Below are 12,373 nucleotides of genomic sequence, written 5' to 3' on the forward strand. Positions count from 1 at the left end.
ATCAAATTGTGTTTTGGAATCATCACTTTAATGGAGGATGAACTTAACTGAGATAAGATTGGAAGTAGGGAGACCAGTTAGGTGTCTTTGGAGTTAAATAAGAATGATGAAAGCCTGAGTGTGGAAAACATGGTGGAGAGAAAGAGGAGCAGGACAATTTGAGAACTTTATTGTAGGTAAAATTTTAAAAATTTGGTTAATTTGATTTAGAAGCATAGTAAAAAGATTGGGTCATGGATAAGTATTTGCATGGGAAGCTGGGCAGATGAAGATGTTGATAATTGAAATAGAGAATACAGAGCTAGGAGCAGGGGGATTTTGTGCTTTAAAAACATGTTATGTATTATGGACATTTTAAAACGTTCAGAAAAGTAGAAAGAAGAGTAATGTACCTTCATGTACCCTTTACCCAACTTTAACAACCATTGACATTTTGCCCGTCTTGTTTTGTCCCTGCTCTTTTTTGCTGTAGTATTATTTTAAAGATTTTATTTACCAATTTTTAGAACAAGGGGAAGGGAGGTAGAAAGAGAGGGAGAGAAACATTGATGTGAGAGAGAAACATTGATCAGTTGTGTCTTGCATGCACCCCCACCTGAGACTGAACCTGCAACCCAGGATTTTGCCCTGACCTGGAATCAAACTGGTGACCTTTCTGCTGTGCAGGACACTGCCCAACCAACTGAGCTACACCAGTCAGGGCCTGCTGTAGTATTTTATAGCAAGTCATAGATTTATCATTATATCCATAGGTCTTTAAGTATGCTTCTCTAATTGGTAAGGACTTTAAAAAAAAATAACTACAATGTCATTATGACACCTAACAAGATTAACAATAATTTCTCAATATGTAATACCAGGGAGAGCAGGTTTTTAAGGAATACATTTTTTATTTATTTTTTATTTTTTTAAATTTTTATTTAAGGAATAAATTTTGATTAAGAGGGGGTGAGATCACCTAAAGAGATCACTGTGAGAAGAGAAAAGGGCTCGGGACTGAACTCTACAGCACTTAAGAAGAGCCCACCAAAGAGACTAGGGAAGAAGAGTAGTAGAAATATAACAGAAACTGGGGTAGCAGAGTTTCAGGAAGAGAGAAGTGATTGATATTGTTAAGTGCAGTAGAGAGAGCCTGTAAAGTAAGAGTTGAAAAGTATCCATTGGATGTAGGACGTAAGATCACATTGGTAATCTCAGCAAGAACAATTTGAATGGAGTATTAGAAACAAAAATACCATTGGAGTGGATAAAGGAGTGCATGAAAAATGAGAAAAAGGAGATGGCTAGTATAGGCTATTCTTTCAAAGAGTTCAGGAGTATAAGGAAGAAGAGAAGCAACAGCTATAAGACATGGGCTTGGGGTAGGAAGGTAACCGGGGAGGTAGGGAGGATTGAGCATGCTTATCACCTGAAAGGGTGAGAGACTTGTTCGGGGATAACTGAAATAATGTGGCTTGAGGAGAGCAGACAGCTGGGTGTAGGATCAAGGACACCTGGAGAGAAGGTCAGAACGGGCATGTGTGTAGAGAAATTTGTAGTAGGAATGTAATATTATAATTGAGGGGAATCAGACCCACTAGCCTCAGATTTCTAGGTAAAGAAGATTTCTTAAGAATGAAGAGGTAGAAATGGGGATTGAATAAGGAGCTTCAGGAAACTGGTAAAGGTTTGGAATACTGAGGGGAAAAGAGAGATGGTGGAAGACGATGGAAACTTGTCTGGTTGGAGACCACAACTGTGGTAATAACAATCTGTAATTTTGTGCGATTTTCTACATTTAGCTGCCTGGGTGTGGAAGTGGAGAAGGTAGAGGACAGCTATTTTTTCAAGGCTAGTATTTTATTGGGTAGATGCAGCTAAAGGAAATACAGGGTACAGATAGCTCAAATGACCAATAGTGTATTGGTGGATAGGGAAGGAAGGGGAATTAGGAGGGGACATAAGGACAGATTAAAATGAAGGGATTGCAGGACTGGGAAGTCAGAGGTAGGAAAGCAGGTTGGTAGGAGAGAGAGGGGATTAGAGGTAGTGGTCAGAAAATGAGATGATGGAGTTAGGTGCCAAAATGGATTAGAAGTTAAGGTCACTAGAATCTGGAAATCAAGAATCATGAGGCTGGCCTGTTAGAAGAGTTATCTACATGAACAGTCAACTTTCCCAGAGTTATAGCGGGAATTGGATAGAGATAATGATTGTGAGCAGGTACCAGTCTTTAGTGAATGTTGAGAAATAAGGACAGATGAAAGGCAGTATGATATCTGCCTCAAAGGAAAAATGTGCTTTTCTTTGAGAGTGCTGAAAGAACCAAAATAATACTAAGCCTCTACCGATACCACCCTTCCCCACTGCTGCCTTCCTGGCTGTGCGATGTAAGAGGTATGAGGGTATGAGCAGCTCCCACCAGAAATCAGTCAGATGTAATTCAGTCAGTGAGATAGAGCAAGCATCTTGTGTAGAGGTTGAAGGTGTGGGGGAGAGTTTCTAAGATCACAGTGGAAGGAAGGAGCATTACAAGTAGAAAGAGCCAGCAGTGAGGAAGCGCGAAGCAGTGAAGAATGAGAGGTGAAATCAGGGTAAGAGAGGGAGTGAGGAGGTGCCTTCTGTTTTATGCTCAGCTAACTGTGGCATGCTAGAGTTTGATGGCCTCAGCTATCCGTCCTTTGGCACAAATTATTTTGATGGAGAACTGTTGGAATGTCTGATAGGCTGCAGCCTAGAAACATTTCTGAAAGGGCAGAGGCTGCCATGAAAAATTGTAGAGTGGCAGGTATATCTGGGTCTGAGCAAGACTGCTGGATGGTGTGTGGATAGTGAAGGCCCTGGTTTAGAGCAGCACTGTAGAATGTGGTTAATTAGGATGATTTTTAAACAGGCCGACCATACTTTAGGGGGGGGAAAAGCACATGTAGCATTGACTGAATGAAGAAATGGAGCTTCGTGATTAAGAGGATATTTGGAATCTGAGCATAGGAAACTTGGTGTTACAATTATAACAAGAATGTATAGCTTTGAAAATCAGTACAGCTGTATATATATTTAGCCTCTCGCCGATGAATAGCAGTCTCTTGTAACTGAGGGTGATTTTCCATTCTTCCTTTTTGTGTTCTGAAATGACTTATGAAGCCATCTGGAATCAGCAGGTTTTAAAGTTTTATTTGGTTTTATAATTCCCAACTGTGTCTGGCCCAGTGTGTAGTACTCAAGCATTTATTGAATAAATAAGTGAATAAATCAGAAGGTATTCATCCTGATTTAGCCATTTTGATTATTCCCTTTTATTATTTTTATTTTTAACTTTTCATTGAATTTATTAGGGTAACATTGGTTAATAAAATTATATAGGTTTCAAGTGTACAGTTCTACAATAACATCATTTCTATATTGTATTGTGTGTTCACTATATCATCCCTTTTTGATTTCTGTGTAGTAGTTTGTTGTGAGCCTAACTTTCTTGTACTTTTTTTGTGAAGCTTCTTAATACTTGACATATTAAGAAGCTTCTGTCATTTTCTTTATATGGATACTGAGAGAAGTGAGGTAACTCATCCAGTGTCTCACAGCTAATAAGTGGTGGAACCAAAACTCAAATAAACTCCACTGGATTCTGAAGGTCAGGTGCTTTCTAGTAGAAAAATATACCAAAAGTAGAAATAGAATAAGAAAGTATACCAAAAGTAGAAATAGAATAAGAGGCATGGGAGTGACCTTATACTTTGAATCTGTTTTTTCCTCTTTTTCTTTCCTTAATAAAAAGATAAAACTGTAATCTTATCCACTCATGCAGGAATGCTTGTCTCTTTGATGTCTCAAGAGCCCATAGAATCTGAGATACCAGCAATGTTTCCTTAACCTTTGCTGCCATTGAGCAGTGTTCCTCCTGCCCACTCTGTATCTAGGTGGACAGTGGTCATTGGAGCATTGCAGTAGAGTATTCTTCACCTGAGTCATTAACTGTTATTTCATGATATTTGTATGTCTCACATATGTAGATTGCTCCCAAAAATCTCTGAGGCACTTTGGTTTAAAAAAATGTGATAAAATATACATGACAACATTTACCATTTTAACTGTTTTTAAGTATACGGTTCAGTGGCATTAAGTACATTCACAATTGCTCTGCACCACCACCGTCACCACTATCCATCTCCAGAATTTTTTCATCTTCCTACTCAGTTCTTTCAGGTTGTGGGCACAATTTATTTTCTTGAAGCTACAGAGTTGAAGTCTCCATTTTCTTGCTGACTGTTGGCCAGGGACCACTTTCAGCTCCTAGAGGCTGCCTGTAGTTCCTTGCCACACAGCCTTCTCCATAGGCTCTCTCATGACATAGCAGCTTAGTTCTTTAAAGCCAGCAGTGGTGGGTTTCTGACTCTCAAGGAAGGCCTGGACCCTCTTTTTAAAACCCACCTAATTAAGGCAGGCTCACCAAAAAATGTCTCCCTTTTCAGTAACTCAGACTCAACTGACTTGGGACCTTAATTACATCTGCAAAAATTCCTTCACTTCTCTCAGGTAGCATAATGTGATCGAGGGAAGCATCTTGCAGGTTCTTTTGGTTAAAAGCAACTCTCACAAGTCCCACTGCACTCAAGGGGAGGGGATTATACAGGGTGTGCATATGGAGGGGCACACCAGAGTCTGCCTGCTACAGCTTCCTTTTTTTATCCATTTCACAGGGTTTTTTATCAGCAATTGGATACCCTTTCCCCAAAATGATTTTTAATCATGGAAGGAAAAAGAGGACTTGGGATTATCTTGAATTTGAGGAAGAAGAAGAAAAACAATTAGCAGACTCTCTGGCTTCTCTGGCATATCTAGTATTTGTGCAGGGCATCAGCATTGATCAGCTGCCAATGGTCTTAAGGTAGGAGATGGTGTTTAATTTATTCATGTATTGTAAAGGGACAATCATCAAGCTCATTTATCTAATCCAATATATTTTCATTACCAAACTAACATATTTTAAATGAAGTATAAACAAAAGCGCTCTTTAAGTAATACTGCCTGTAATTCATTAAAGCCAGTAGTTAAGTATTGAAAGGGGGTTGGGGTGGTGATGACAGAGACAGGAGGGAGTGACCGAGACAAGAGAGAGAAAGTGTTAAATTGGGTGTGGTGTTGAAGCTGTTGGGACCACCCTGTATTGTAAGGGGGGTGCTGGCCAGTTACCCATGGGGTAGTCTGAATCACCATCATCATTTCTCCGGATTCCTGATGTAATCCTGAGTGGGTATTTATCAGTCCCTTAATGAAAACCCTTCAGTGGCTTCTTACTGCTCTGAGAGTGAAGTCTCAGTGCCTTCACATGAGACAAGCTTATGAATAACCTCATGTTTGGTTGTTCTGGTTCACCCCCACCACCATTTTTCTTGTTTACTATGCTCCAATAACAGACCTTCTTTTGGTTTCTTGTTCTCATAGATCATGAACTTTCCTTGCTGTAGGACCTTTGTATATGCTTAGAACCATCTTTATCCTTAAATGTCACTTTCTGAGGAAAAAGCTGCCTTTCATCACCTTGTTTAGGTTGGATCTTCCTGTTAATATTAACTTGACCTTTTCCTTTTCCCATAAAGTATATAAAAAATTTTTAAATAAATATATAATTTTTATAATACAATACCTTTTGGGTTTTAAGGTCCTTAATAAGGGTTATGTATATGTCTTCCAGGCCTTGAGTGTATTCCTTTGTGTACATTTGTATGTTTGTGTAAGAAATACCTGGGATATGTTTGTATGTAAATACTACAGTAATGGCTAGCACTTGCATGCTCACCATGTATTAAACACTATGCTAACAGTTTTATATGCACTACCTAATATGAATAATCTCATTTTATAGAGGAGAATAACAGACTTAAACAAGTTAAGACACCACCTAAGACCATACAACTAATTAGTGGAATCAGTGGAATTTAAACAGTTTCGTCTGACCCAGAGCCTGTACTCTTCAGCACATTGTGCCACCAGAGTGACTTCAATATGTATATTAGTTTGCTGGGGCCACCATAACAAAGTACCACAAACTGGGTAGCTTGAAATAACAAAAATATATTGTTTCACAGTTCTGGAGGCTAGAAGTTTGAGGGGTCAAGAACAGGATTGGTTCCTTCTGAGGTCTGTGAAGGAGAATCTGTTACATGTCTCTTGGCCTCGCTTCTGATGGTTTGCTGGCAATCCTTGATGTTCCCTGGCTTGTAGATGCAACACTCCCTTCTCTGCTTTTGTGTTCATAGGTGCTCTCCCTGTATGCTATCTCTGTCAGCGTTTCCTTTTTTCATTTTGTAAGCATACCATTCATGTTGGATTAGGACTCATACTAATTATCTCAGTTTAACTTAATTACCTCCAGGGTAGGGGGTTCCTGCTCTGCCCCCACCCATTCCTTTCCCAGTTAAAAACAAAAAGACCTTATCTCTAAATAAGGTCATATGCTGAGGTAGAGGTGGTAGAGGTTTGACTCGGAGACGGGCCTGCAGTGGTATTATGGATGAGACGAAATAAATTCACATAGAGTACCAAGTCCTGTGGAGGAAAAGGGACGGCATGACTTCTCTCTCAAGGGGAGAGCAAGCCTTGGAGTGCCTCGGCCACCCTCTCGAGGAGAGCCCCAGACCCTGGCCTTGAAAAGCTTTTACTGGATTCAGTTTGCATAGGATACAGGGTGTATACGTAAAGCTCATGATGAGCTTTACGTATACAGGGGCAGTAAGGATCAAACAATAGATAACATACAAAAAACTCTAAGGGCCTATTTTGAGTCAGGGTCAGATAGCTAAATGGCCATTAGACTTTGTGGAAAAAACTCACTTCCTGCTTGGACCCTTATTTAATTGAGAGCATTCTAAACAAAGCAGGTTTCACAGGATTTTATGCATTCTTTCTTAGGCCTGATCACCCTAGGGAACCTGCCCTTTCCAGCACAGGGCTGCATCTACCACTGGCATTGTTTCAGGCTCAAGTCATTGTTTCAGGCTTGAATCAGGCAGGGGAAGTAAGGCAGCCAAAGGATTAGGAGACTTCTCGAAGACAGAATGAAGACTCAGGCTATGTCAAAGCCAAGGGGCGAGGGCCCATCACCCCTTTTCTGTAGTCCTCAAGTCCTTCCCTGGGGGCCCCTGTGATGGTGCCTGTCTTAGGTCATACCTCCCTTGAGGAATCTTACCCATCATTGACTAACTGATCAAGCATTGGGGGCAAGGCAGGGTAAAGTAAAAGAGGCAGAGGTGGTGCCCCTGCTGGGAGATAAACTTTGTCTCCTCAGTGGCTTATGGTCGGAAAGTCACTCACTCAGCCTTAGCCATTGGCGGCGGCGGGGGGGTGGGGGGGGGGAGTTACAGCTCCTGAAACCAGGCAGGGCAGTTCCCAACAGAGGTTAGGATTCCACTGTATCTTTTTTTTGAGGGAGACAATTCAACTCATAACTTTATATCACATTTCTAAAAATATATGCATATGTGTATTTTTCTTCTATTTTAGCCCATCATACCTTTTGCGATTTAATATGGGGCATATTGAAGTCTTTTTGCAAAGGTAAGATCATTTACATGGCATATCAGAATTAAGTAATATTAAAATAGTCCTTGTCAAGATCAGGGGCAACTACCTTCTATTTTCTAGGCCTTAATTATTTGGTTATTTTATAAAACAATGAAGCCCATATGTACAACAAAGACAGAAGTGAGTCAAAAATTTTTCATATCAAAATCTCTTTTATATAAGGGGATCTCCAGTCTTCAACTTCTGAGGTTTCTTCCCTTATTTCAGAAGTTGGTAAATTAAAACACCTCTATTCCCCTGTAGCTTCTCTAAGGAGGGGTGGTCAGTTAAAACAATTGTGTTTTTGCTTCTTAGATACAACCTGTGCATCAAAACGAAGGAGGTGTCTTGAATCCACCTGTTAAAACTTAGATTGACAGTGATATCATTCAACAATTTTTTCAAAAGCAAGAGTTTCTCTTTTTAAAAAATTACAAAGTAACTTTAAGAATTTTGCAAACCTATATGTTGTGTTTTCTTTTCCTATAACACGTATAAATTATCTCGAGATCAGTCAGGGCCTTTCAGTACTCTCTAGGAACACTAGTGATCGTTTATCAATCTCACCTCTTCCCAGGTGAAGCAAAATTTTTAACAGGGCAAATGTCCGAAGCCTCAGCGTACAAGGCAGGAGTTTCTAAGGGTCTCCTGGCACAAGTAGTTATTAACTCTTAAATTTACTGTATTTGTATGTCTTAATGATTTTACATTCTTTTTATTTAGTTTCTGTTACATTCATACAATGAGAGTGTGTATTGACTTGAATCTTAAGTTCTATATTCTTCAGATTTCCAAACTGTTTAGTCATTGAGCCAAAAACAACACTTGTAACTCCTTGCATGGTTAGAAAAAGAACCTAAAGCCTAACGTAATATTTTCTTGCCAATCTTATTTAGTTAACAATGATTATAAACCTTTAAAAATATTATTACAAATGGAAACCATTTAATCTTTTTATATAAAAAGAATTGAAAAGATTTTTCAGATTAATCAACTGGAATACACAGTACTATATTGGGTATAATCACTTCTTAGCACTTGCTGTGTGAAGATCTGTTGGTTTGATACCATGAAACAGGCCTGTATGAGCTGATTTTGGTCATATTTGGATGTCATTAGCCAAAGCAAAAAATCAACAATGTAAGAATTTTGACTAAGTTCTTTAACAGAATTTCTCCTTAATGATACATGTTTCAAGTCTTTAAATTTCAATTTTTAGTTTCTATTTCCTAAAACAAAGAGTCGATCTAAAGAAATTTAAAAAGTCATGTCAGTAAATTTTAATATTCTCTTCCAGAACAGAAGAATCAGTTTTGTCCAAAGGACTGGTAAGATTTGTCTTCACCCATTATAATTTAATTTCATAGTCATGCCAACAAATACAACTGTTGACTTTACCATGTATGTATTTCTGCATATGTTTTAATCTGTAGGATCTGTTGGAGAATGGTTTGTTGAGAATAGAAGACAATAGTCTACTTCACCAGTACTTGGAAATCAAGAGTTTTCTGACTGTACCTCAGGTAAGTAAAATATCGATTCTAATCTTAAAAATAACCCCTTTCCTATTCTGAATTTAAGTAAAGGAGTGGTCTTTTGAGACCCCTCTCCCACTGTGTTCTCTATATCCTTTGAAAACTTCAGTGCCATGCTGACCAGCAGGACTCTCTGGTGTGAAAGTATCCTGTTACCTATAAGGTACAGTATGGAAGCCACTAGCCATACTGAGCACTGGAAATGTGGCTAGTGTGACTAAGGAGCTGAATTTTTAGTTTAATGTAATTTAAATTAATTAAACTTAAATTAGCTATATGTGGTTAGTGGCTACCATAGTTGACAGCATTAGCTTCTAATGGAAAATAAAACTTTCTTCTTTAACATTTTGTTTCTCTAGGGGCCTTGGAAAATGAAGCTCCTTTACTTTTATTATAATTGAAGTCCTTAAAGCTTCATCAAGGCATACATTGTCCTTTCTAGAAAGACATTTTGTTTTTCCCCCTAAAGATAGATTTTGCCTAGTACTGTCTGTTATCATAGCCAAGTAGGTCCTTAGCTGTCTCCCTAGAGACTTGTTCTTCCACTATTTAAATAGAAAAACATGGCTTTTGTTAGTATATTAAGTCTAAATATTTTTAATGATGGGTTATATTTCTGCATGTTTGGTGCCATTTTTGGCCACTCTTCCTATAATTAAAAATTAGCATTCACCTCTAAGCTTACAATTTTGCAGGACCACACTCAGTATCACAAAAAGGACTGTGCTTAGCTTCCTGTAGACGTATAATGGAATGAAAGGTTTTGGGGAAAATCATTTCATTTTTATATCACTTCTCTGAATTTTTAGTATCTACCATTAATGATATACTTGTTTCTTTGAAGTCAGAATGAGCTATTCACATCTGAATTAAAAATCTTTTTATTTCCAGAGCTTAGTCAAAGTAATGACGCTCTGTCCTGTTGAGACATTGGTATGTAAATGTTTTGACTAAATTAATGAGTTACAGTGAGAAATTTTAATAGAAAATTTAATCTTTATTCAGTTTATATAACTATTATTTCTTCCATTTTAGAGGAAAAAGGGTTTGGCTATGCTTCAGCTGTATATTAACAAGTTGGATGCTCAAGGCAAATACACGTTATTTAGGTATGTATTATGAATGGTTAGTTGCGAAGTGTATGGTTGATTTAAAAACCAAATTAATACTATTTAATTTTTCTAGGTTATAGTATGTCATTATGTTTTAAATGCAATTATGGCTCTACTTAGAAGCCATATTATAATGAATTCTCTACTCTGTGATGGATAGAGAAGGGTTAATCAAATATTACAAATACATATAGATGCACATATATATGACATGAATAATAGTATATATTTTCTTCAGTTAATTGAGATACTGTAAAACTAAAAAAGACTTAAAAGATTAAGCAGATTGTTAAGGGTCCTGCTAGAACTTTACATATGTCAATAATTTCCATTGTTCATAGTTGAAATTAATGGCTCTGGAGTCATTAGAGACTATTTGCTTTAAGTTTATAGTTGAGCTTATTAATAATGCTATTTGAGGAGAAAAGTAACACTGAGTTAAAGAAGAGCCAAGTTTCTATAAAAGGCCAAATAATAACTATAGGCTTTATGGGCTAGTCTCTGTTGCAGCTGCTCAATTTTGTCTTTGTAGTGAGGGTAGGTGTGTTCCAAGAAAACAAACCACAGGCTAGATTTGCCCTGAAGATCTTACTTTGTTGACATTTAGGTGATAAAAATTAGTTAAAAACAGATTTGGGCATCATTAAAGTGTTAAGAAGTCATCTTTGGGATTGGCCAGAATGAATACTCTTGATCCTATCTTTTCTTCATTTCTGTTGATAGAGTCAGAGCAGGTACATGAAATCTCAGTTTTGTGCTTCGGTTTGATGCCTCTGTGCTCTACCTGGATTCCTCAGATTGGTTTTCCTTTCTTTGTAATTAAGTTAGTCAACCAGGCCCTGGCTGGCGTAGCTCAGTGGAATGAACGCGGGCTGCAAACCAAAGTGTCACAGGTTCAATTCCCAGTCAGGGTACATGCCTGGGTTGCAGGCCATGACCCCCAGCAACCGCACATTGATGTTTCTCTCTGTCTCTTTCTCCCTCCCTTCCCTCTCTAAAAATAAATAAATAAAATCTTTAAAAAAAAAGGAAAGTTACATTTAAACAAAAAAAGTTAGTCAACCAGATTAGTCTACTTTCATAGGAAATAATTGGGAGTTTTTAGGTGATTATACTAGTTCCCATTCTTGCCATATTAAATCATTGCAACGATATGCATAAAAAGATTCAAATTTGATTTGAGCCAGTTAAAATAAATTTTGCTAGCTAGAGCAATAACCATAATAGGTGGCTTTATAGTTGGTTAACACCTTGCTAATTGTCTCCACTGGTTTTTGTATTCCTAGAAATAGAACATGACCCATTTGAATTTGTAAAATCTGTATCATTATTATAATGCAGTCCAGGATAATTTCAAATATATTTTTATTTTGCTTTCAAGGTGCTTATTGAATACAAGTAATCACTCCGGTGTGGAGGCCTTCGTTATTCAAAATATCAAAAATCAAATCGACATATCATTAAAGGTAAGAGCATAGCTAAGGTATCAGTTATCAATTTATTTTATTTTTGTAGGATTTATTTATGGAATACATTAATATGGATTTTTACCCTATGGATTTTTTTTCTATTTCTATCATTAGGGTATAGATTTTTTCTATTTCTTTTTTAAAAACCTGAATTTTGAAACTTTCTTAATTATAGGTTTAAATTATATTCTTTGTGCTGATAACATGACTTCTTTTTGTTTTGCTGTACACTTCTGAAATATTAGTGGGAACTGAAATCTAATCTGTTTGTGAATAGTCAGTAATTGCATTTAGAAAAGAGAGAGAAAAAGAATGCCCCAGTGTCCACACACTGGCAGAGTTTGTGCCAGGTGTCTGGAAATAGTAAATGACAGAGTGGAAATTAAAGATAGATAGATAGGTAGATAGATGATATGTGCGTGTAATAGTGTATTTTTATATTGTCAAGGTATTATAAAACATATTTATGAAACTATTATTTAAAGCCTTTCTCAGTTTTTCTTTTGCTTTACAGAGAACACATAACAACAAATGGTTTACAGGACCACAGCTAATTTCCCTTCTAGATTTGGTACTCTTTCTCCCAGAGGGTGCTGAAACAGATCTACTGCAAAACTCAGATAGGTGAGGTGATCACTACTAAGGTTCACAAAGTAAATAGAGAATAAAGTGGGAAATGTAAAGTAATAAACCGTATTTTCCTGATTTTACGTGATCT

At 37.4% G+C, this 12,373-nt stretch overlaps 1 protein-coding gene across 4 annotated transcripts in view; it reads left to right on the forward strand.

The window, feature by feature from the left end:
- GLMN (glomulin, FKBP associated protein) overlaps positions 1-12,373 on the forward strand; it is a 42,727-nt gene that overhangs the window by 17,084 nt on the left and 13,270 nt on the right. For all 4 annotated transcript variants that reach the window (XM_045847190.1, XM_045847191.1, XM_045847192.1 and 1 more), the window contains exons 8-15: positions 4,677-4,864; positions 7,480-7,533; positions 8,837-8,867; positions 8,973-9,062; positions 9,966-10,007; positions 10,110-10,183; positions 11,568-11,652; positions 12,170-12,279. In XM_045847190.1, the coding sequence (XP_045703146.1) occupies positions 4,677-4,864; positions 7,480-7,533; positions 8,837-8,867; positions 8,973-9,062; positions 9,966-10,007; positions 10,110-10,183; positions 11,568-11,652; positions 12,170-12,279 (674 nt within the window). The remainder of the gene's footprint in view (positions 1-4,676; positions 4,865-7,479; positions 7,534-8,836; positions 8,868-8,972; positions 9,063-9,965; positions 10,008-10,109; positions 10,184-11,567; positions 11,653-12,169; positions 12,280-12,373) is intronic.

This window comes from Phyllostomus hastatus, unplaced genomic scaffold, assembly GCF_019186645.2.
Source record: "Phyllostomus hastatus isolate PE091 unplaced genomic scaffold, TTU_PhHast_1.1 phas_contig_524, whole genome shotgun sequence".
NCBI lineage: Eukaryota > Metazoa > Chordata > Mammalia > Chiroptera > Phyllostomidae > Phyllostomus > Phyllostomus hastatus.